Source organism: Hypanus sabinus, chromosome 23, assembly GCF_030144855.1.
Source record: "Hypanus sabinus isolate sHypSab1 chromosome 23, sHypSab1.hap1, whole genome shotgun sequence".
Lineage (NCBI taxonomy): Eukaryota > Metazoa > Chordata > Chondrichthyes > Myliobatiformes > Dasyatidae > Hypanus > Hypanus sabinus.
The window spans coordinates 35169443-35192310 of NC_082728.1; the positions used below are offsets into that span (position 1 = coordinate 35169443).

At 38.7% G+C, this 22868-nt stretch overlaps 1 protein-coding gene across 3 annotated transcripts in view; it reads left to right on the top strand.

The window, feature by feature from the left end:
• LOC132380119 (phosphoinositide 3-kinase regulatory subunit 6-like) overlaps nt 1-22868 on the top strand; it is a 104241-nt gene that overhangs the window by 23208 nt on the left and 58165 nt on the right. For 2 of the 3 annotated variants that reach the window (XR_009507643.1, XM_059948712.1), the window contains exons 2-6: nt 8282-8435; nt 14889-14972; nt 15699-15806; nt 20038-20129; nt 21618-21683. Coding sequence is in view for 2 of the 3 variants with exons in the window: in XM_059948712.1 (XP_059804695.1) it covers nt 8423-8435; nt 14889-14972; nt 15699-15806; nt 20038-20129; nt 21618-21683 (363 nt within the window). In the remaining variant the exon portion in view is untranslated. Of the gene's footprint in view, nt 1-8281; nt 8512-14888; nt 14973-15698; nt 15807-20037; nt 20130-21617; nt 21684-22868 lie in introns of those variants that run through there. The other variant, XM_059948713.1, reaches the window with a different exon arrangement.

The following is a 22868-nucleotide window of genomic DNA, read 5'->3' on the forward strand; positions in this document are numbered from 1 at the left end:
AGGTGAAAGATTCCTGAGGGCTTCTACTGATTTATTAGTAGCAAAAGGATAGCAAGGGCCAAAATTGGTCCTCTGGAACATTAGGGTGGTGATCTATGTATGGTGCTAAAAGAGGTTTTTAATGGATTTTTTTGTTTGCATTTGTATTTACTCGGGAGATGGACGCAGAGGTCACAGATCCTATACAGGTTACAAAGGACTATTTTGCTGTCTTGACGCAAATCAGGGTGGATAAGTCCCCAAGACCTGACACGGTGAGAGGCTGGTGCAGAAATTGCAGAGGTCCCTTGCAGAGATATTTAAAACATCCTTAACCATGGCATAGGTGCCAGAGGATTAGTGGATAGCTAATGTTGTTCCATTGTTTATGAAAGGCTCTAAGAAAAAACCAGGAAATTATATGCTGGTGACCCTGACATCATGAGTTGAAAAGTTATTGGAAGGTATTCTATGGGACTGGATATCTAAGTACAGGTATTTGGATAGAAAGGGATTGATAAGGGATAGTCAACATGGCTTTGTGCATGGTAGATCATTTCTAACCAATTTTATTAAGTTTTTTGAGGAAGTTACCAGGAATATTAATGAAGGCAAGGCAGTGGATATTGTTTATTTGGACTTTAGCAAGGCACTTGACAAGGTCCCGCAATGAAGGTTGGTCAAGAAGGTTCATTCACTTGGCGTTCAAGATAAGGTCGTAAATCAGACAGGACATTTGCTTCATGGGAGAAGCCAGAGAATGGTAGTAGATGGCTGGTTGCCTGTGGCGGTGGATAGAGGAAACAGCAGATTTCTGGATGGCACCAAGATTCGGGGTGTAATGGACAGAGAGGAAGACTATTAAAGCTTGCTGTGGGATCTGGACCAGCTGGAGAAATGAACTGAGAAATGGCAGATGGAATTTAATGTAGAGAAGTGTGAGGTGTTACACATCTGTATCACCGACCAGGTTAAGTCTTGTATGCGAGAGACTTAGGAGCCATATCAAATCTCCTCAAACACCAAATGAAATACTGTCACCGGTGTGCCTTCTTCAGTGTGTTGCGCCTTGGGTCGAACCTCTGAGATGTTAACACCCAAGAAATTGATGCTGCTCACCCTTTCCACTACTAACCTCTCAATGAGGACTGATGTATGCTCTCCCAACCTCCCCCTCTTAGTCTGCAATCATTTCCTTGGTTTGCTGACAATGAGTGCAAGGTTGTTGTTGTGACACCACTCAACCGGTCAATCTATCTCAACAGTGGTGCCGTCGGCAAATTTGTAGCTGACTTCTGAGCTGTGCCTAGCCACACAATCTTGAGTGTCGAGCCCTAAGCCAAGCTAATCTCCTTGAGATGTACCTGTGTTGTTTGTGAGTGAGGAGGAGATGTTATTACCGATCCATACTGACTGTGGTCTCCTGATGGGAAAGTCAAGGATCCATTTGCAGAGGGAGGTACGGAGGCCCAGGTTTTGAAGCTCATTGATTAGTACTGAAGGGATAATGACGTTGAATGCCAAACTGTAATGGATAAACAGCAGCCTGCCATATGAATCACTTCTGTTGCTGTTATGGAGCCAAAAGCTAACAGCCTGCATGATGGAATCCACATTTCAGATTTGAAGAGATTCAACTTGAGTGAATACTCGAGAGATTGATGTAGTGAACAGCATTGTATAATAATATATGACAATGACAAAACAGAAATGATATTTGCTCTTGCTGAAGTTTCCATCCTTTGTTTTGCAACAAAGTGCTTGTAGAATTTAAGGTAAGGCTGAAAGGATAGAACTTTGTGGCATGTGTAAATTAAGAAAAACTCTGTAGGACATGACCAGCATGTTCACTAATGGTGATCTTGTTGAATTCTACAAAATTCTGACAGGGCTTGACAGGGTTGCTGTTTCTCACACTGAAAACTGAGCTTAGAACATGTGTCGTAGTCTCCAATTAAAGGAACCAGCTATTCGGGATGGAGAAGATAAATTCTTGTTATGATTGTACTACATCGGTGAGGCCACACCTGGAGTACTGCACACAATTTCAGTCTCAAGTTTTAGGAAAACAGATATTAGCATTGCAGGCAGTCTGAGAGGTTCACTAAGCTAACTCCTGGGATGAGAGAGCTATCACATCATGAGCAGGTAAAGAAATTAGGTGTCTATCCATCACAGTCTAGAAGAATGAGAAGTGATTGTACTAAAGCACATCTTGGGGGAGAATGGGGGGTAGGATGAGAGAAATATGAATGAGGGGTCAAGTTTGGGGAGGGAGGGGCAGACACTTGAAACAGGTGTGTAGGTACTTCTCACAGAAGGTGGATTTGCGGAATTATTTACACAAAGGATTGTGGAGACTAAATTACTTAGAGGTATTTGAAGAAGTAAAGACATTTCTGAAAGATTAAAGAATTGTGGTTTATGGGGATTTGGCGCTGAAGAAGAGATGAGGTCCAGAACTGATCAGCCATATGCTGACTAGCAAGGCAGATTGCAGGGCTGTTGATAGATGGTACTGAGGTAAAAGATCAGTCATAATATAACAGCATGGCAGAGCACGCACAATGAACTGAAAGTTCTATTTTTGTTTCTATTTCTTATGTGGCTATGTTCATTACAAGTAGAATTGAAGGTTCTTAAAATGTTTAGAACAAGAACATTAAGGTACTGACAATCGAATTCAGTTTATTTACAAGAGAAAACCTGCAGATGCTGCAAATCCAAGCAACACACAAAAAATCCTCCAGCATTCTGTGTGTGTTTCCAGTTAATTCAAAGAGATTCAGCTGTAAGGAGCTTGCAAAGACCTCAGCAGTTGGCTTACACAGTGTCATTTATTGGTAGTCATATTTACATGGTAGAAAAAGCAAAAAATTGAATTTAATTGGTACATGTTCCATTATTATCAATGTGAAGATTTAGATATACTGTATGTGTTGTTTTATTCACTATGAGTTCTAATGCTTGTCTGTAAGATCTGTAAAGTGATTTACAGTTTAATCTGAGGTTTGAGAGAAAGGATAATATTCTCATTTCACTTAAAGATTTTCAGGATGCAAAAAAGAAAAACGGGCAATATTTAGTCTCCATATACTCATAAACATTAAAATCTTTTTTTTCCCATAAGATCTATATCTGATTGTGTTCTTATTTCATGATGGTCTTCACGTTTTTTTCTTATATTTTGGATGTATTATCTTGCTATTTTTCATGCATTATTTGTCTCCTGTGTAGAGTGTCATTTATAGAATGGAAAACAGTAAGCAAGATAACATCTAATTACTTCATATTCATATATATAACTTAATTTATATTATATGTAAGATGATTTATATTACATTATTGTAATATCTAATTCTTCTGACATCTTTCCCCTTCTTTACCAGTCCTGAAGAAGGTTCTCGGCTCAAAATGTCAACTGTTTATTTATTTCCATAGATGTTGCCTGACCTGCTGAGTTCCTCCAGCACTTTCCGTGTGCTGATCAAATTTATATTGTATTACTTCCAGCAATCTTTCAAAATACTTTTCATCTCCTGCATAAGTTCCATTTAATTTTTAGAGCGATCAGGATAAAATGGTTTTCTTGTGTCTTTCTAAGATATTTTCTTGTAGTGGGCTAAAAAGTGACATACCTTGTTCACTCCCACCATATATGCTGGGAGCAAAATATATCTTCCTGCTATATTTCTGATAGTGAAATAGATTAAGATGATTAATATATAAAAATAAATAAAACAATGTATGTTCTGCATGACTATACAATTGTATATTGATTGAAGAACAAATTATTCGGATTAGTTTTTTAATCTTCAATATAAGATTCTCTGCAAGGTGGCAGTGGTTGTAATTGACTATTTTTTTTGCTTCTAGGTTTATAATCCCAGTATAAAGTAATTACTTCAAGTATTGTTAATGTTAATTATATCATTTGATGGTTTGAAGTTCACAAAGAAATGGTTAAAACGAACACATTTAAATGAGTATTTTTCTCCAATTATAAGAGATGTAATTAATATTGACAAGATACATTTCTTTTCATTTCTGTGGGCAGGCACTGAGCACCCCAGTGTTGTTTGCTCCAAAGCAATTGCTGCCAAATCATTGCAAAGTAATTGGTCTCTTTTTCCAACTGGGACTTTGGAAGGCCTTTAATGCAGCCATTGTCTGCTGCTATCTGCAAAAATTTCATAGGCAGCAATAAGAGTTCCACAGTCACTGTTCTTTGATGTGGGAAAGTGAAAATATGGTATTGATTCACACATTACCCCCACACCCCTCATTTGAGATTCACCATGAATTTCAGATCTTGTAGAATCTTGCCATTCTTCACCTCGTATACTCTCCATTTTGCTGGACTGAGCCCTTTAGTGAATAAACTTTATCTACATTCATTGAAATTGCCTGACATGATTGACTGAGTGTGCAAGCGGCACAGGAAGCAAGGCTTCGGATGTCTTGGGGAGGAAAATGGTGCGTGAGTTTAGCCCAGTAACAAGTAGGCGGTCAAGTACAGTATTTTCCATCTCCGTCAAAGTACACCTTCTTTATCTTTCTCAAACTACGTGTGAATCCATCTCCCAGCAAGTTCATATATATGCACTGTCTTAAAGCTACAATATTTCAAAGCCAGTATTAGCAAATGATGTCAATGTTTGGTTATAAGTGAAGTCTGCAAATGCACAATAATACCTTGAATGTCTTTGTGAAGAATAGTGTTTAAGCTGTTTGTAGCCCCTTTAAGTATGGATATTATTAGAGGCAAGCAGCGTTCCAGTCCACACCAAATAATCAGAATACTCTCAGATAATTTTTTATTGTTCATTGAGGTCTGAACCAGGAGAATTTTCTTATTCTGTTTAGATTCTGTGGCAGTAATGGCATTTGCATCAATGTTACATATAAGACCTCAGTTAATATCTGACTTGAAAGATAGCACTTCTGGCAATAATGTATTGCCTCAGGACTGCACAGATGCATCAGCACAGATAGTGGTAACAATGGTGATGAACTAACAGCTTTCTGACTTGTGAGCATGCAATACCAACAAGCAAAACCAACACCCCAGTGTGGAATTTTCAGTTGACATTCTTTCAAAGAACATCTCTAAACCTCTTCCTGTTTCATCACCCAATTACCCCCGCACCTCCCCACACACACAGTGCTTCCACCACCCCATCTGGACCATTTCAATTCTTTTCTTTTTAATTCATTTTACTTTTTGGATGTTAATCGTTACTCAGAATTATTCATAATTCAGACAAACATATGCTCTGATGTAAATGGTGGAGGAACTCAACTGGACAGGCAGCATTTATGGAAAAGAGTAAACGGTTGGTGTTTCGGGCCAAGACCTTTCATCAGGACTGGTAAAGAAGGGGAGAAATCAGAGTCAGAAGGTGGGGGGAGGGGAGAAAGGTGGTAGGTGATGGGTGAAACTTGGAGGGGGGAGGAGTGAAGTAAAGAGCTGGGAAGTTGATTGGTGAAAGAGATAAAGGGCTCAAGAAGGGTGACTCTGACAGAGATCCAAGGAATAAAGCGAAGGAAGTGGAGCACCCAAGGTAAGGAGATAAGGTGAGAGTTGGAAACGGGAAGTGGGGGGGGGGGGGGAGAACAATTACTGGAAGTTAGAGAAATCAATGTTTGTGACATCAGGTTGGAGGCTACCCAGATGGACTATGAGGTGTTGCTCCTCCAACTGGAGCGTGGCCTCATTGCAGCAGTAGAGGAAGCCAAGAACTGACATGTTGGAATGGGAAGCAGAATTGAAATGGGTGGCTACCGGGAGATCCTGCTTGACCCACTTAATCCCCTCTGCACCAGAGATACTGACCTAGATCCACCAATCTCGCTTCAAAGCTGAACTGAAGCTCCATCCCAGACAACATCCCAATGGATCTGATCTGCATCCCCTCCAGCACTATCACTTCCTTCCTAATCCTTGATGACCAGAAAGCTTAAAATTGCTCCAGATGATATCTTACCAAGGTTTTATAACGTTGGACCATATCCTCCCTACTTTTGTACTCAGAGCCCTGACTAATAAAGGCCAAAATCTCACATGCATTACCAATCATACCACCTAACTTTGTTACCTCTTCAAACATCTATGGACTTGTTCCTCTTTTTGTTCCTCTTTTGTTCTCTGTTCCTCTTTTGTTCCTAGTGCTCCTCAAAACCCTTCCATTCATGATGTATGTCCTAGCTTCATAAGTGCTTTTAAAATGCATCATCTCACACATTTCTGTATGAACCTCATCTGCGATTTCACCAACACATCAATTTCTCTACCATCCACACTATCAACAACTCCACCACTCTTTGTTAAGCTTGTAAATCACTGATCATACCCCACTGATCTACATTCAGATCATTCCTGCTTATTATGAGCAGTAAGGGTCCGAGAAACAATCTTTGTGGGACACATCATGTCATTTGTATCTAATCATTAAAAACAATCCTTTCCCATCATCCTCTAGATCCTATCATGTTTGTATCCAGCTTGACAACTTGCCATTGCTTTCATGGGCCTTAACCTTTTGAACTAGTCTACTGTAACTAAATTCCATGTAAAACATCTACTGCCCTTGCTTCATTAAACCACTTTGTTACATCTTCAAAGAATTCAATCAAATTGAAATCAGTCTTGATTTGTCCTTGATAAAGCCACGTTCACTGTCTGTGAGTAGCTCCTTTCTTTCCAAGTGATCCTTTATTTCCCTCATAATTTTTTCCAGAATCTTCCTTTGCCAAGCTTTTTTTCTGCTGCCTTTCTTGAAAAGGGAGACGATGTTTACTATCATCTGTTCATTCATTTGTGTCCAGTGAAGATTTAAAAATGTCAAGAAGATCCCCATCAATCCCACATCTCCTGCTCTAGCTTAGGATAAATCTCATCCGGTTCTGGGGGTTTAATCAAACTTGAAGCTTGCCATGTGTTCAGGAACCTCTTCTTCATGGCTCTGAATCCCTTGTTGAAAACAGCTCAAATTTTATCATAATAAGCAAGATGCTGTAAATGTTTCTCAACATAAAGCAGAACTAAAGACAAAGTGACACCCTTGTCAATTCATTGCTGATGCGATCAATTCATCTACAGTTGGAAGGAAATAGTGATGAAGAGGAAACAATGATGCAAGAGAGACTGACATCTCCTAAAACAAATTAGTTCTTACTGTCAGAGTGAGTCATTACTGTAAATAGAGAAAGTCATAATATCTTGGAATCCACTTTATGCAAAGCAATCTCCATCAAAAAGAAACAGGATGAAGAGCAGATCGATTGAAAGATTAATATTGTTGAGAACTTCAGACAGTCTATCCAAAGTTACATGATCCTTTACATCCAGTCGAGAGAATAAAAGAGATTGCGATTTAATAGTTGGCCATTTCCTTTCTTTAAAGAATCTTCTAATATTCGCCATTTTCTTTCATATTATTCTGTCAAGTTGTAAATGTTTCGCGTATTGTATTTAGAGTAATAAAATAAAAGGCAATTATTAAACAAAATAATTATGGATTGTTGAGTAGTTGTTCAGATCCATTTTAATTTCTGAAGTTAACAAATTTCAGTTTTCTCCTTGCTTTTCTGATCCAGAATGCAGTCTAGCTTTTTTTGCTACGTATAAAACCAAACTATCAGTTACTACAGTTCAAGCAGCGTCTATAGAGAGGAATAAAAAGCCAACGTTTCAGGCCAAGGTCTTTTGTTAGGGGTTTAAAGCTCGTTAGAGAGGAAGATGAAATTATAAATTGAAGAATTTGAAGAGCAAATTTCTTATCAGGTAATTTAAAGATTGAGTAGGAAGTATCCCTAATGTCCCAGTTATTTAATGCGAAAGTCATGCCTATTTCAATCCCAATCCAAACAGAGTGACAGAGATTTGAAGCCAGTTCGGCAATTTTTTATGCCATTCCCAAGATTTCTATGGCATCATTGCGTAATAGTGAGCTCATTTCTTCCTACACATGTGGGAAAAACCATACAGAAATGTGTAGTTTTCACTTCCCCACCACCAACTTCCTTTGTAGTGTACTGAAGACTGTATAGTTGTACAATACTGTAGACCTTGCTGAGGTATTTCCCTGTAAAACCTGGCAATTTATTCTGCAGTTATATGCTTGCTATCATTTTGTATATACCCACACAAAACAACAAGATTATGTTGCAAGGAATATTTCATATAAAAACAGTTCTGACTACTGAAATTAAATGTGTGGGTTAACAGCTAGCCTTACTTCAGACGTACACTATATGCAAGTACTCTGCCAAAATAAAAATGTTTGTTCTTATTTTGTAGGTTGCACACTGGGACAACGAAACTAAGCATAGACATCTTCTGGATGCACAGTCACAAATGTACAATAACAGGGAAAACTAAGCATTTGGACCATTCTATGTTGCTACTTGATTGCACTGAAAACACTAGCAACACCTTTACATGGAGTCAAGAGGTCTGTTCAAGTGAAGTTTGGCTCACATAAACTGTTACTTGCTGTATGAAATCTGTTGCTGTGCTTAATTGATACGGTTAGTCCCTTTAAATTAGATTTCTTTTATAGAACCCAATGAGTCAGATTGAATATATTTTCACCCTGATAATTGAATGTTGATTCTTGGTAGGATGACGGGTACACTTTAAATGGAGTAATTAATGTACGAAAAACTTGGGTTAGTCTAGAATATTTCTGAGGTCGTTAAGGGACCTTAACAACCTCAGATTATGTGAGATTTGCAGAGCATATTATGTGTTACAATATGGAGTCTGAACTGAACAGAATATGCTAAGGTTCCTGAGAGTTGTTTATGTTATATCATTGGGGGGAGGGGATGTTGCTCTAAATGATATGTGATACTTTGTTTATTTTTTCAACAAGGAAGTGTTATGAGGGAGGTGAATTATAATTATCATTTCAAGAGGACTAGAATATGAAAGCAAGGAGGTAATGCTGAGGCTTTATAAGGCATTGGTCAGACCACACTGGGAGGGGCATTGTGAGCAGTCTTGAGCTGAATATCTAAGTAAGAGGTGCTGGTATTGGAGAGAGTCCAGAGGAGGTTTATGAGGGTTATCCCAGGAATGAAAGGATTAATGTGTGAGGAGCGGTTGATGGTTCTAGACCTGGATTCAAGGTAGATTAGAAGAATGAAGCCTACAGACTATCGAAAGGTCTAGGTAGAGTAGATGTTTCCAATAGTGGGACAGTCTAGAACCAGAGAGCACAGCCTCAGAATAGAAGAACATCCCTTTTGAATAGAGATGAGGTGTAATTTCTTTAGCCGGAGGATAGTGAATCTGTGGAATTCATTGGCATAGATGGCTGTGGAGACCAAATCATAGGATATATTTAAAGCAGAGATTGATAGTTTCTTGATTAGTAAGGGTGTCAAAAGATATAAGGGGAAGGCAGGAGAATGGGTTGAGAAGGAAACTAAATCAGCCATGGCAGATTGGGAAACAGACCTAATGAGCTTGCATGTCTTATGGTCTTATAATTTAGCAACTTTGTAAGATATTCTGGATCCTTTTCTTGGTAAGTGGTTGACAGAACTCAGGATATTTCACTCTCTGCTTTGTCATCATAGTTCTCATAAAATTAGTGCAGCTGTTACATATCACGGAACTTTATGTACAGACAGTCCTCAGCTAATAGATGGGTTCTGTTTTTATCGGAGTCCGAATTGGTTTTATCTGTTAGTTGAAAAATTCAGAGAATTGTATTCCCTGTGATCTCAGAACTCGAACAGTCTTTTACATTGGCCTACTAAGGATGTGGATGGTACATGGATTTAATTTCAGCATTGCTTTCAAAGATCAGGCATGGAAAAAACCAGCAGAACTTCCCCTTCTGTTTATGAGATTCAATGGACACAAACTCAGAATCAGTATCAGGTCTAATATTACTGACATACAGTATGTCATGAAATTTGTTGATTTGCATCTGCAGTACACTGTAAACCATAAGTTACTATATATTACAATAAAAAGTTAAACTAATAAGTAATACAAAAGAGGAATAGTGAGGTAGCGTTTATGGTTTCATGAACCATTCAGAAATCTCACGGCAGAGGGGAAGAAGCTGTTTCTAAAACAGTGAGTGTGCGTCCTCAGAATATGCTACATCAAGTACTGACAAACTTTGTTTCAGCTTTTGAATTTCAAATCCATGATAAAATACATAGATATAGTGGGCATGTCCCTTGCAGTTGCAGTAAAGCATGGTTGTGAAAATCTGAATCAGGTTTAATATCACCATCATATGTAATGAAATAACTTTATGGCAGTAGTATAACAACATACATGAGAAATAAATGTAGAGAAATAAAACAGAGTTACATTAGGTATATGTATGTCTACTAAATAGATAACTTAAAATAAGTAGTGCAAAAAAAAAACAGAAATAAAAAGGTAGCTTTCATATGTCCATTTTGAAATCGGATGCCAGAGGGGAAGAAGTTATTTCTGAATCACTGAGCATGTGTCTTTAGGCTTCTGTACCTCCTTTCACATAGTAACAGTGTGGGGAGGGCACGTCCTGGGTTCTGGGGACCCTTAATGATGGATGCCACCTTCCCAAGGCATTGAAGCATTCTGCGGAGGCTGGTACCCATGATGGAGCTGACTAATTTTACAACTTTCTGCAACTTATTTCACCCTTATGCAGAAGCTGCCCCATACCAGACAGTGATGCAGCCAGTCGGAATCTTCTCCACATATATTTGTAGAAGTTTTCATGCGCTTCAGTTGATAAACCAAATCTAGTCAAACCCGTAGCTAAATATAGCCACTGTTTGCCTTCCTTATAGCTGCATCAGTATGTTGTGTCCAGGTTAGGTCTACAGAGATACTGACACCCAGCAAATTGAAATTTGTTTCTCGGCAGCAATACAGTGCAAAAGATTTGTAAAAAACTGGAAGTTACAATGAGCAATACATGAAAAATAAATAATGCAAATAGAGAGAAAAATAGTGAGGTGGTGTGTATGGGTTTCGCGGACTGTTGAGCAATCTGATGGCAGAGTGGAAGAAGCTGTTTCTAAAACATTTAATGTATATCTTAAGGCTCCTGTATCAACTCACTGATGGATGTAATGAGAAGGGGGCATGTCCCGCGTGATGAGTGTATTTAATGAATGGATGCCGCTTTCTTGAGATGCCATGTCTTGAAGATGTCGTCATTCGGGGCAGGGTGGTGCCCATGATGTAATTGACTGAGTTTACAACCCTCTGCAGCTTTTTTCAGGTCTATGGACTGGAGTCTCTCCAGGCAGTGATGCAACCATTTAGAAAGCTCTCCATGGTATGTTTGCAAAGATATATTAGTCTTTGGTGACATAACCAAATCCCCTCAAACTCCCAATGAAATATCGCCACTAATGTGCTTCTTCATGATTTCATCTAGTTGAGATGTTGATGCTTAGGAGCTTGAAGCCACTCACCCTTTCCACCGCTGGCCCCTGAATGAGGACTTGCATATGTTCTCCTGACTTCCCCTTCCAAGAAACCACAACCAGTTCTTCGGTCTTACTGACAAGTGTTGGCACGTGGCCAGGTGGTTAAGGGGTTTGTCTTATGACCTGTAGGTTGCTAGTTCGAGCCTTGGCTGAGGCTGTGTGTGTGTCCTTGAGCAAGGCACTTAACCACACATTGCTCTGCAATCAAACCGGTGCCAAGCTGTATGGGCCATGATGCCCTTCCCTTGGACAACATTGGTGGCATGGAGAGGGGAGACTTGCAACTGCCGGTCTTCCTGGAAACTTTCCAAGGTGCAAATCCATGGACTAACGGAGGCCTACTTACTGACGGTGAGTGCAAGGTTGTTGTTGTGACACCACTCAACAAGCTGATCTGTCTCACTCTTGTATACATCTTTTGCTTATGGCTTGCTTTGCTCATGGGTTTGAAGATCATTGTGGCCATGAACTTAATGCACTGTCTTTTACTTGAAGTGAGCAACTGTCTGAAATCTACAGCTGCTCGAAGAAAGTCCTTGAAACTTTGTGGTTCCTTGAGAGCAGAATGAGATGCCTTCTCTTCTCATGGAGAGCAGGGAGCAGAGAGAGCAAGTGGTTTTATGTAGGCCACAGGTTTTACACATGATACAGGTGACTTTGCCTTGTGAGCATCCCACATCAACTCCGGACTCATGTCTACAGCAACTGAGTGGGATTCAGCAATATATCCATCTGATGTCACCACATAGAATGCTAAGTCATCGTCTGGCACCTTGGAAGCAACTATGATACCTTTTTTCTGTGACTGTCTCAGATAAAGAAGATTCAGATAAAGATTCAGTTTATTGTCATTTAGAAACCACAAATGCAGTGCAGTTAAAAAACAAGACAACGTTCCTCCAGAATGATATCACAAAAGCATATGACAAAACAGACCACACTAGAAAATCCACATAATGTTTGGAAATCCCCAATCCAGAGTCCAGAGTGGCTGCTGCGTATTAATATCATGCTACCGTCTTAGCGCGTTCCGGAGCTCCAAATCCACCAGACAAACAAGACCAAAAACTAAAGCTACAAGACCCGCACAAAACCACATAGTTACAACTGTGCAAACAATAGCATAATTGATAAAAAAAAAACAGACTATGGGCAAAGATGTTAAAGGACTATAAGTTCAAAAGAAATCACCACACAGTCTGCTTTGCAAGCTGCACTTGTGCTAATGTGGTAAAGAAAAGGGTCACAAATGGGAGAGGTGGAGCATCTTGGCTTTTGTGTGAAACCCTCCAGCAAACATGATAAAATCAAGTTCAATGCTGCCTTGAAAGATGAGATGATGCAGGCCATCATCATACTTAAATGACAAAGTTATAACCATTCTGGAGGAAGCTCTAGTACTTGGCTGAGCAGATCTTTTGACATTTTCTTGACTGCTGTGTTGGAGCTCTGGGGCTAGTCATAAATCGAACAGCTCTGAAATGGGCCCTTCGATCCATCTCATGCATGCTAACTATGATGCCTATCTGCACCAATGCCATTTGCTCACATTAGGCCTATATTCCTCTATGCCTTTCCTATCCAAGTACCTGCAAGTCTTCCAAAACATTGCTAATTGTATCGACTCCTCCACCTACAGCTGGAGCTCTTTCCAGGTATTCACCTCGATACGAGAAACTTACCCTTGTGACATCTTTTAAATTTCTCAACTCTCTTCCTCAAACTGTACCCTGTAGTTCTAGATTCTCCCGTCTGGGCAAAAAAGAAATATTCTGTCTATCTGTCCTATATAGGCTGTAAATAATTTTATAAATTATTAATGTCACTCTAAGGCACCTGTGTTCGAGTGAGAATAAATCCAGACATTTCTTATAACCACGGCCCTGCATTCCAGTCAACATCCGTCTGCAGTCTCTCTACTGCAGCCACATCCTACCTCTTGTGTGCCAACAGGAACTGCACAAAATGCTCTTAAGCGGGGGTTTGTACAGATGTAGTATGATGTCCCAGCTCTTGTACTCAGTGCATCAGCCTATGAAGGCAACAGTAGAAAATGCGTTTTTCACTTTCCTGTCCATGTGCTTTGCTGCTTTCAGGGAGATATAGAATGCTGTAAAGATTCCTGGCATTGACTCTATATGTCTTACAAGAATTTAATCTTGCAAAGCTCGATAACTGGATTAAATTCTATCCAGCACTGGTTCAGCCAGCTTCCCACGTGATTTGGGTCCTATTTTTAGCTATCTATGACTGTACTCTATGGAACCACCTGGTTCTCAAACATTGAATCTGACACAACTTCTGTGTCACCTAAGCTTACCAATCATAACTCCTACATTTTCATCTGAATCATTTGTGTATTTTTCAAACAACAAAGTTCCCAGATTTAGACTGCACCTCCCTGACAGGAGTGGCTGAATCATGCCGCCATAAAATGCTGACCTGTAGTCCGTGGACCCACTCAGGTTCTCAAACATCGGATCCGTTTGTACTGCATTGAAGCAAAGGTAGCAGTTACAGTGAAGTTACCCATTACTTGCAAGCTGGAAAGACAGATTACAAGCTCCATACAAAGTCCTGTGCAAGATTTAGTGATGGATTTTTTTTAGGCCACATTACATATATTGGCAGACTTCCTGACACTTCATGGTGCACCCATTTTCCATCTACTATGGGTAGCCCATCAAAATACTTGCCCCTGCAGCAGAACAAATTTTAAATCTCATCATCCTATGATATGGTTGAGGTGAACTATGTATACCTGTCTGGGCACGCCCCCTGATGACTGCTCCTGTGGCCCCTCCCACTGACCGTGGCTCCTCCCACAGACCCGGGTATAAAGGCGATTGAGGCCTGAGCCCGGCCCTCAGTCTCCAGGATGTAGTGTGGTGGTCAACTACTGCTTGTTCTTTCTTCCAGTCAATAAAAGCCGATATCTCGCCTTCACGTCTCAGAGAGAGTTTTTGATGGTGCATCAATGGTTAACTCTTACTTTTTTGTTGCACACTACCTGTGTCTATAAAAGAGCAGTTGAGTAGTTAATCACCAACTCTAACCATGGCTTTGTACTGGACTGTTAGTTTTGAGTGCTAAAGTAACAGTATGATTTTCTCTTCACATCCTTTCTTCACTCTTCTGCCGAGAGCCAATGTTGCAGATTCAATAGTAACTTCCAAGAGCAAATTTGATTCTTTCAGGGGGAATACAGTTGAAGGACTGTGGAGAAGGGGAGCCAGAGAACTGTTTCTCAGAGCCAGGCTAGGTACAAGAAGGCAAGATGATTCCTTCTATCCAGTTGTTTGAAAGTTTTTTTTCTGAAGATTTGAAAGATAAGGTTTAAAAGCACAGCTTGATTTTGTCTTTCAGAGCGAGGAGGAGATTTGTTTGTTTTTTCTCTGCTGATGATGTATTTATGTTATGAAATGATTTTCAATTTAGCTTCTTTGTTACAGTGAAGAATCCGGTGATGAGCACTGGGGCAGTGTGGGAGAAAGCTTGTGCAGGAGAGACAAGGGTATTGCAAGAACATTGCACAAGTAAGTGACTTGAATTTTGATTTGAAACAAGAGAAAATCTGCAGACGCTGGGAATCCAATCAACACACACCTGCTGAAGGGTCTCGGCTGGAAACATCGACTGTATTCTTTTCCATAGATGCTGCCTGGCCTGCTGAGTCCCTCCAGCATTTTGTGTGTGTTGCTTGAATTTGAATTTTGATTAAATGGTTAGCAAGAGCTCTCAAATCCTCAGAGGTGCTCTGCTTTTATACATGAATCCAATAACAATACAATGAGTTTGTGGTTGAATGCACTCATTGCATTTGAAGGGCTATTACCATGCTATACTTCTAAATAATAAAGATGGTAACACTGGGGATTACTGTCATGATTGGCCTCCTACATTGGACTCCAAACAGAAGGTCGTAATGGAGCAGAGTGATAGACAGAACAATGTTTGTCTTTCAGTCTTAATGAAGAAGTGAATTTTTTTTAAAACTTTATTTTACAATACTCTTAATGAATTGGAACATAGTATCTTAGAGATGCTATAGTAATACAGATTAAGTTGTTTTTGTTTCACGTTCTCTTCATCTACTTTCTATTCCTATTTCTATTACCTACATCTTATTTATTTTTTCTAATCTATTTTCTAAACATTACCTGATGCTCTGACCATTTTCTATTGGTATGAATACATTTACGTGGCAATTAAACTCTGAGAGATGCAACATATTACAGGGATATCTGTTTTAATTCATTCAGGTGGAAGCTCCAATATCGCAGCCAATGCTGAAGCTGACATCCAGCGCAGTGTGCAAGCAATAATACGGGAACTGGACGAGGAACATCCAGCATTCCAGTGCAGTCGAGGTAGGGGGTTTGTGGTATCGAATTCTTAAAGTCATGATTAATGATTTCAAAGTTAACATCTCACATAGTGGTTATTAAATCTTAATTCATCAGTTGAAAGCTTAAATGACTACTACAAGGAATTTTTAAGGAAAAAATACTAGTTGATTTGAATGTTAGTTCTATATTCAGAATCAGGTTTAATATCACTGGCATATGTCATGAAATTTGTTAACTTTGCAGCAGCAGTACATTGCAATACATACTAGAAGAAAAAAAGGTAGTGAGGCAGTGTTCATGAGTTTTTTGTCCATTCAAAGATCTGATGGAAGAGGGGAAGAAGCTGTTCCTGAATTGTTAGGTGTGTGCCTTCAGGCTCCTGTACCTCCTTCCTGATGGTAGCAATGAGAAGAGGGCACATTGGGGTGATGAGGGTCCTTAATTATGGATGCCACCTTTTTGACATATTGCTCCTTGAACATGTCCTGGATGCTGGGGAGGCTAGTGCCCAGGACATCAGATGGAGCTGACTGAGTTTACAACTTTCTGCAACTTATTTTGATCCTGCACAGTGCCCCCTACCCCATACCAGATAGTGATGCAACCAGTTACATTGATCTCCACTGTGCATCTGTAGAAATCTGCGATTCTTTTTTGGTGACGTACCAACTCTACTCAAACTCCTAATGAAATATAGCCACTGTCTTTGTAACTGCATCGATATATCTCAGATCAGGATAGATCCTGAGACGTTGACACCCAGGAGCTAGAAATTGCTCACTTCTGATTTCAGACGTACTTTACAAAGTATTTCCATTTTCCTTTTATCCTGTTATATAACAGGATTACTGATCTGAAAGGACACCAGGAAGAGCTGTGAACTGTACCAAGATCACATAATGAGGAAATTGTACAGGAAAGACAATTTGCCCCCCAGAAATTCAGAAATTGAATATGAGTGTACTTTTATAACCTACCCTAAGAAAACAAAAGCCTGACAAGCTCTAAGTTTAGAGGGTTTGGGGATGGCAGGGGATATAAGTCTGTTTGCTGAAGTTTAACAATATCTTCTTTGACTCGCTGCACTTCTTGACAATCCACAGGTTAAGATATTCACAGTGGTCATAAGCAGGGACTATCGCATAGAAAATTAAACAACCAAGTGTGCTTCTGCTATGCAATCAATGAAGCTGCTATTTGAAGCCTAGCCATACGTTGAGAGAATTTCCTTTTAATATCTGATTGGCTTGTTTAAAATATGTATTTTCCCATCTAATTTATTTTTATATACACTTATTGTATTTGTTAGTTTTTATTGTTATGTATTGCAATGTTCTGCTGCAGCAAAACAACAATGTCATGACTTAAGCAGGTGATATTAAACCTGATTCTGATTCTGACCCTGAAAACACCGTTGTGGATATGTAATTCCATTGAAATCCAGCCTTTCACCTGAACTGCATTGAAAAGACACCCCATGTAAATGCAACTATTGAAACTACGCTAAGTTTTATCTCCAGGTTGTAATTCAAGGAAATGAGTGTAAAGTGTGAAAACAGTGCTCGATCAAAAAGAGCACTGCAGTTTCAGTTGCTCATATCTAATGGGGAACTTACCATGAAAGTAAGAACTCCTCAGGCAAATTGGTACAGCACTGAGGGAAGGCTGACTGAGTCAACAACATCTCCCCCACCATCACTACCTGTAAAGCCTCACCATAAGGATGGGCACTTAGCACACTGCTCTACTCGCTTTATACCTATAATTGTGTGACTGACTAGAACTCCAATCCCATATGTAAATTTGCTCATGACATCACTAATGTTGACACAATCCAAGATGCTTACGATTCAGCCTAGGAAGGAGATTGAAAATCTGGTTGTATGGTGCCACCAAAACAACCTCTCACTCGAGATCAGCAAAATAAAGGTACTGATTATTGACTACAGAAGAAAGAACACAGAGGTCCATGAGCTAGATTTCATTAGAGGATCACAGGTGGGGAGGATTGGCAGCTTTCAAATCCTTGAGATTACCGTATCAGAGATACGGATCCACACCAATAGGCTCATGATCAGTAATTATCCTACAACCATCAGGCACCTGAGCTAGTGTTGCTAACTTCACTCACCTCAATACTGAACTGTCTCCATAATCTATAGACTCATTTTCAAGGTCTCTACAACTCAAGTTCTCAGTATTATTTATTTACTTGTTTTTATTCATATGATTTGTCTTCTTTTGCACATTGGTTTATCTCTCTTTGTCTATGTATAGTTGTCTTTCATAAATTCCATTGTAGTTCTTTATTTTCCTGTAATTACCTGCAACAAAATGAATTTCAGGGTAGTATATCACAACATATAAGTACTTAGATAATACATTTAATTTGAACTTTTGAGCCTATTGCCAGAAGTCATGCCTCACTGCATCATCAACAGATGAGCCTCCAAGATAGCTTTGTGTTAAAAGGGCTTGGCTTGTAGCCGAGATAGAGGGAGAAAGAAAGAGCATATCAAATTGTAGGTTGTCGTAATAGTGTAACTGTAAGTGGAAGTAAAGATTGTCCACCCCAGAACAAGTTATTTTGATCTTTCATTGTTTACTACAATTTGCAGCCAGCAGTAATTTAGGTACGAGTTCACTCTAAATGCTGCGATTTAATCACAAAAGTTTGGATTAAATTCAAAAATTGAAATCAGAGATTTTTTAAAAAAACTATTTCAAACTCTAATAAAAAATATCTTTAAACAATTCTAATTCCCTATATTAAGGTACACATTCACCGATCTCTTTGGCATCTTTAGTCATTAAATATTAATGAAGATATTTGTTGGAATGCTGGCTGCAATTTTAAATGGACAGCCTTTAAAAGGGGCAAAGGTTGTTGGGAAGCATAGTGGAAAAGTGATGAGGATCATGCAAAGACTTGGTGTGCAAAGTTTGTTTATATATTAGCCATTGGAGGGAGGACATTATGAATTTAAAAAATGGTGACTCAGTGAATGGCGTTCAAAGTAAATTTATAACCAAAGTATGGACATGTCACCATATACACCCTGAGATTTGTGTTCTTGTGGGCATTCTCAGTAAATCCAAAAAACATATAAGACCACGACCATCAGGACAGACAAACAACCAATGTGCAAAAGACAACAAACTGTGCAAATAAGAAAAAAAATCAATCAATAAATAAATAAACATTAAATAATGAGAACATGAGATGAGGAGTCCTTAAATGTGAATCCATAGGTTGTGCAAAGAGTTCGGTGATGGGCCAAGTGAAATTGAGTGAAGTTATCCCCACTGGTTCAAGTGCTTGATGGGTGAAGATTAATAAATGTTCCTGAATATGGTGGTGTGTTTGTGAGACTCCTGTACCTTTTTCCTGATAGAAGCAGCGATAAGTAAGCATGGCCGGGGCGGTGTGGGTCCGTGATGATGGATGCTATCTTCCTGTGACAGTGGTCCGTGTAAAAGTATTCAATGGCAGGAAGGGCTTTAACCCTAATGGACTGGGCCATATCCACCTCTTGGGGGCACCAAGTTACTTAATTTGCCCAACTTAACACATGTAGTAGAAATAAAATTGGCTCCTCACAGAACCAAATAACATGTGAGTTTCTTGTATAGTTACGTGTAGAGACAAGTGTAATTGTGCCTTAGAGGGAATGTTCCCAGCATAAAATATTGGATGAGTACATAACTAAGTTACACCCAAATATCTTCATTCTTTTATTCCCTTTTGATGATCCACATAGCCAAGTACAATGGTATAAGTAATATATACATTCCCAACGATATATGAATGTTTTTTCCAATTATTCTGGTTCAATATCAATGTAAAATCATCACCAAAATTTTAGACAAAGTAAAAAATAGCTATTTTTTCAGATATTGTATTTATTTTAAACATTTTTTAAAAATTTACATCATTATAAACCATATTTCATTTATATTTTATTGAAAGCAATTATCTCAGCACTACTGTATGTCATGTAAAAATTGAAAAGCTTCAGTTGAATGAGCTTAAATATTAGAATCCACCTATCATGAGTTGCAGCTACGTGGTTAAAATGTTTTTTTCCCTTTATAAAGAGAAAGTATGAGCTAAGTTTCATCCTTTCCTGGGAAGCTAATTGTTTATGCTGAATTCTGCTTCTTTTTAGAATAGTTTTTTTTAACTTTTTATTGACTGAAATTGAGATACAGAAATATTTATTGAAATGATGACAGTCCTTTCTCCTTACAGGTATGTTTAGGTGGACATTGCATAAGAAGACTGGACGAGACCCATACAGCAGCAATTTTCTGGTTAAAATTCTCATTGGTGAACTGGAACTGGTGAGAAGCTATTTAAAATAAAACATGTAAAAAATAGATAGATAGATACTTTATTGATCCCAAAGGAAATTATAGTGTCACAGTAGCATTACAAGTGCACAGATATACAGATATATGATAATTAGAAGAGAAGTAAGAAAGATTAAAAAATAAGTTACCTCAAACGGTCTTCATGGTCAATGACCACGAAAATTGATAATCCCCTGGCAATGGATGATATGGATTGTTCTATTATGGCAAGCTATGCCTGCACTATATCACAGATAACACCACACATACACATTGTCCATGAATTCAAGTCACAGCATGTTGTTTACAGTAGTTTAAAAAGAAAATGTTCCTCAATCAGAAATCATTGCAATTCATATTGTGAATTCTCCTTTGAATTCAAATGTTCTGTGACCAATAGATCCAGTTTAAAAAGCATTAGGTTTTCTGCAGTCTGTTTCGCAGCTAATGTAGAAGAAAGTAACAATGCTTTAGTGATTAATCCTGTCTACTGATTTCAGAATCAGAATCAGAATCTGAATCAAAATCAGGTTTATTATCACCGGCATGTGTCGTGAAATTTGTTAACTTAGCACAGCAGTTCAATGCAATAGATGATAATATAGAAAGAAAAAAAAATTCAATTACAGTAAGTATACATGTGTATTAAATAGTTATATTAAAAATAGTGCAAAACAGAAATAATATATAAAAAGTAGTGAGGTAGTGTTCATGGGTTCAATGTCCAATCAGAAATTTGATGGCAGAGGGGAAGAAGCTATTCCTGAATTGCTGAGCATGTGCCTTCAGTAGCAATTTCAGCAGTGTGTCATTTCGACAGAAATCTCAATATATTTTGGCTCCTAATTAAAGACCATGGCAGTAGGAAACGTGTTTTAAAATCAAGAATAGAAACATTGTACACATTTGGCAAAAAAATGTCTGTGAATGTTTTGGCCTCATTGGTGTTTACATTGTGAATTTACTTTTTTAGAGATACAACACGTTAACAGGCCTTTATGACCTGCCAACCAATTACACCCATGTCACCAACAAACCTACTAAACTGTACATCTTTAGAATGTGGGAGGAGACTCGTGCAGTCACGGAAAGAACATACAAGCTCCTTACAGACAGCAGTGGAATTGAACCCAGGTTGCTGGTGATGCTTTATGCTAACCTCTGTGCTACCGTGCCATCCTAATTTATAAATAGTTACTAATTGTATTTATATTTAATATTATTACTATCAACAATATATATTTATTGGTCTAATGGCAGAAAAATAGCCATTAGAAATCTAGAGTGAAGCCTGCTTGCCAGTGTAATAGTCCAAACTCTGACTTAAGCCATTGTGCAAGGCTAAATTTAGTCAAGTGGTATTCTCAGCAGCACTGTGAACTTCTGAATGAATGAAAATGAGATACCCTTAATGTATTATAGAAAAAAAATTAAGTACCGATTCTTGAGTTAAAGTAACTGGATTTTTTTCTCTAATAGGCAAAGAAAAACAATAAGCACTACATTTTACCTTTACTGAACATTTTAATGTATGCTATTATTCAGGTGGGTACAAAAAGACCAGTGGTGAGTATTTGTGTACAGAATAAGAGAAGCATAAATAGTTGACTTAATAACATTTTTTATTTAGGAAGTGTGTGTGTGTGTGTGTGTGTGGTGCCTCCACTGTCCTTGCCTTAATAAATGAAACTATCCATCGTTTACCTCTGCAGTTCTCCTATGGACACTTCCCATCTCGTAGTAACTTGAGGGATAATGCTACACAAAACTTACTTATTTATTAATTTACAATGCAGAATAGGCCCTTCTAGCCTTCCGAGCCACACTGCCCTGCAATCCCCTGATTTAATCCTGGCCTAATCATGGGACAATTTACAATAGCCAATTAACCTACAAAATTGGTATGTCTTTGGACTGTGGGTGGAAACCAGAGCACCCAGAGGAAACTCAAGAGGAGGACGTACAAACTCCTTACAAGCAGCAGTGGCATCTGAACCCGGATTGCTAGTATTATAAACCATTGTGCTAACCATTACACTACCGTGTTGCCCTACTTTAAAATATTATCTATTCAGCTACTTCACAAATTGGAATTTACTTATTAATCCAATTATCTTTGGATATAGGTAATACCCTGCTTTTATTTCATTGGCTTTCCTCACCAAGTATGAATTTCCATTGGGAATGGCACAGTAATATGTTACTTTGAAGGTGACACTGCTATGAGAGGCAGAGGACATGATGAAAGGAGGAGGGAGAATTGGAGGCAAAGTGGTCACCAAGTTAGATTTGTAGAACTCCTAGTAATAAAAGAATGGGTCTTCTTAGTGTGTTAAAAAAACAGGATAAAATCAAACCGTACAATGTATAGTACAGACCACAGCATTGTCAAAAGCTAATTTCAGTTTCAATATAATGCTTCCATTTTTATCTCTTTGGGTTTCTCTATGGTGTAGATTTTCTATTCCATATTGTAATGTTGATGTAAGATGAATGATTGATACACTCTGGGTAACCCATTGCTAAATGCAATCTAGAAGCACCAGTCACAATAACTTCCATTTTTGTTCAGTCTTTTGGCATGACCACACATGGAGGTGCCCGGATTTTTGCAGTGTTTGGCTGGACTTCTATAAATCCCATTTCCGTATACACTGCCCCACACTGTACAGGCAGAAGCAGGTTCTCTCTGCTGCCAAGGGTCCCACGTCATGGATTCTGGGGCTGGGG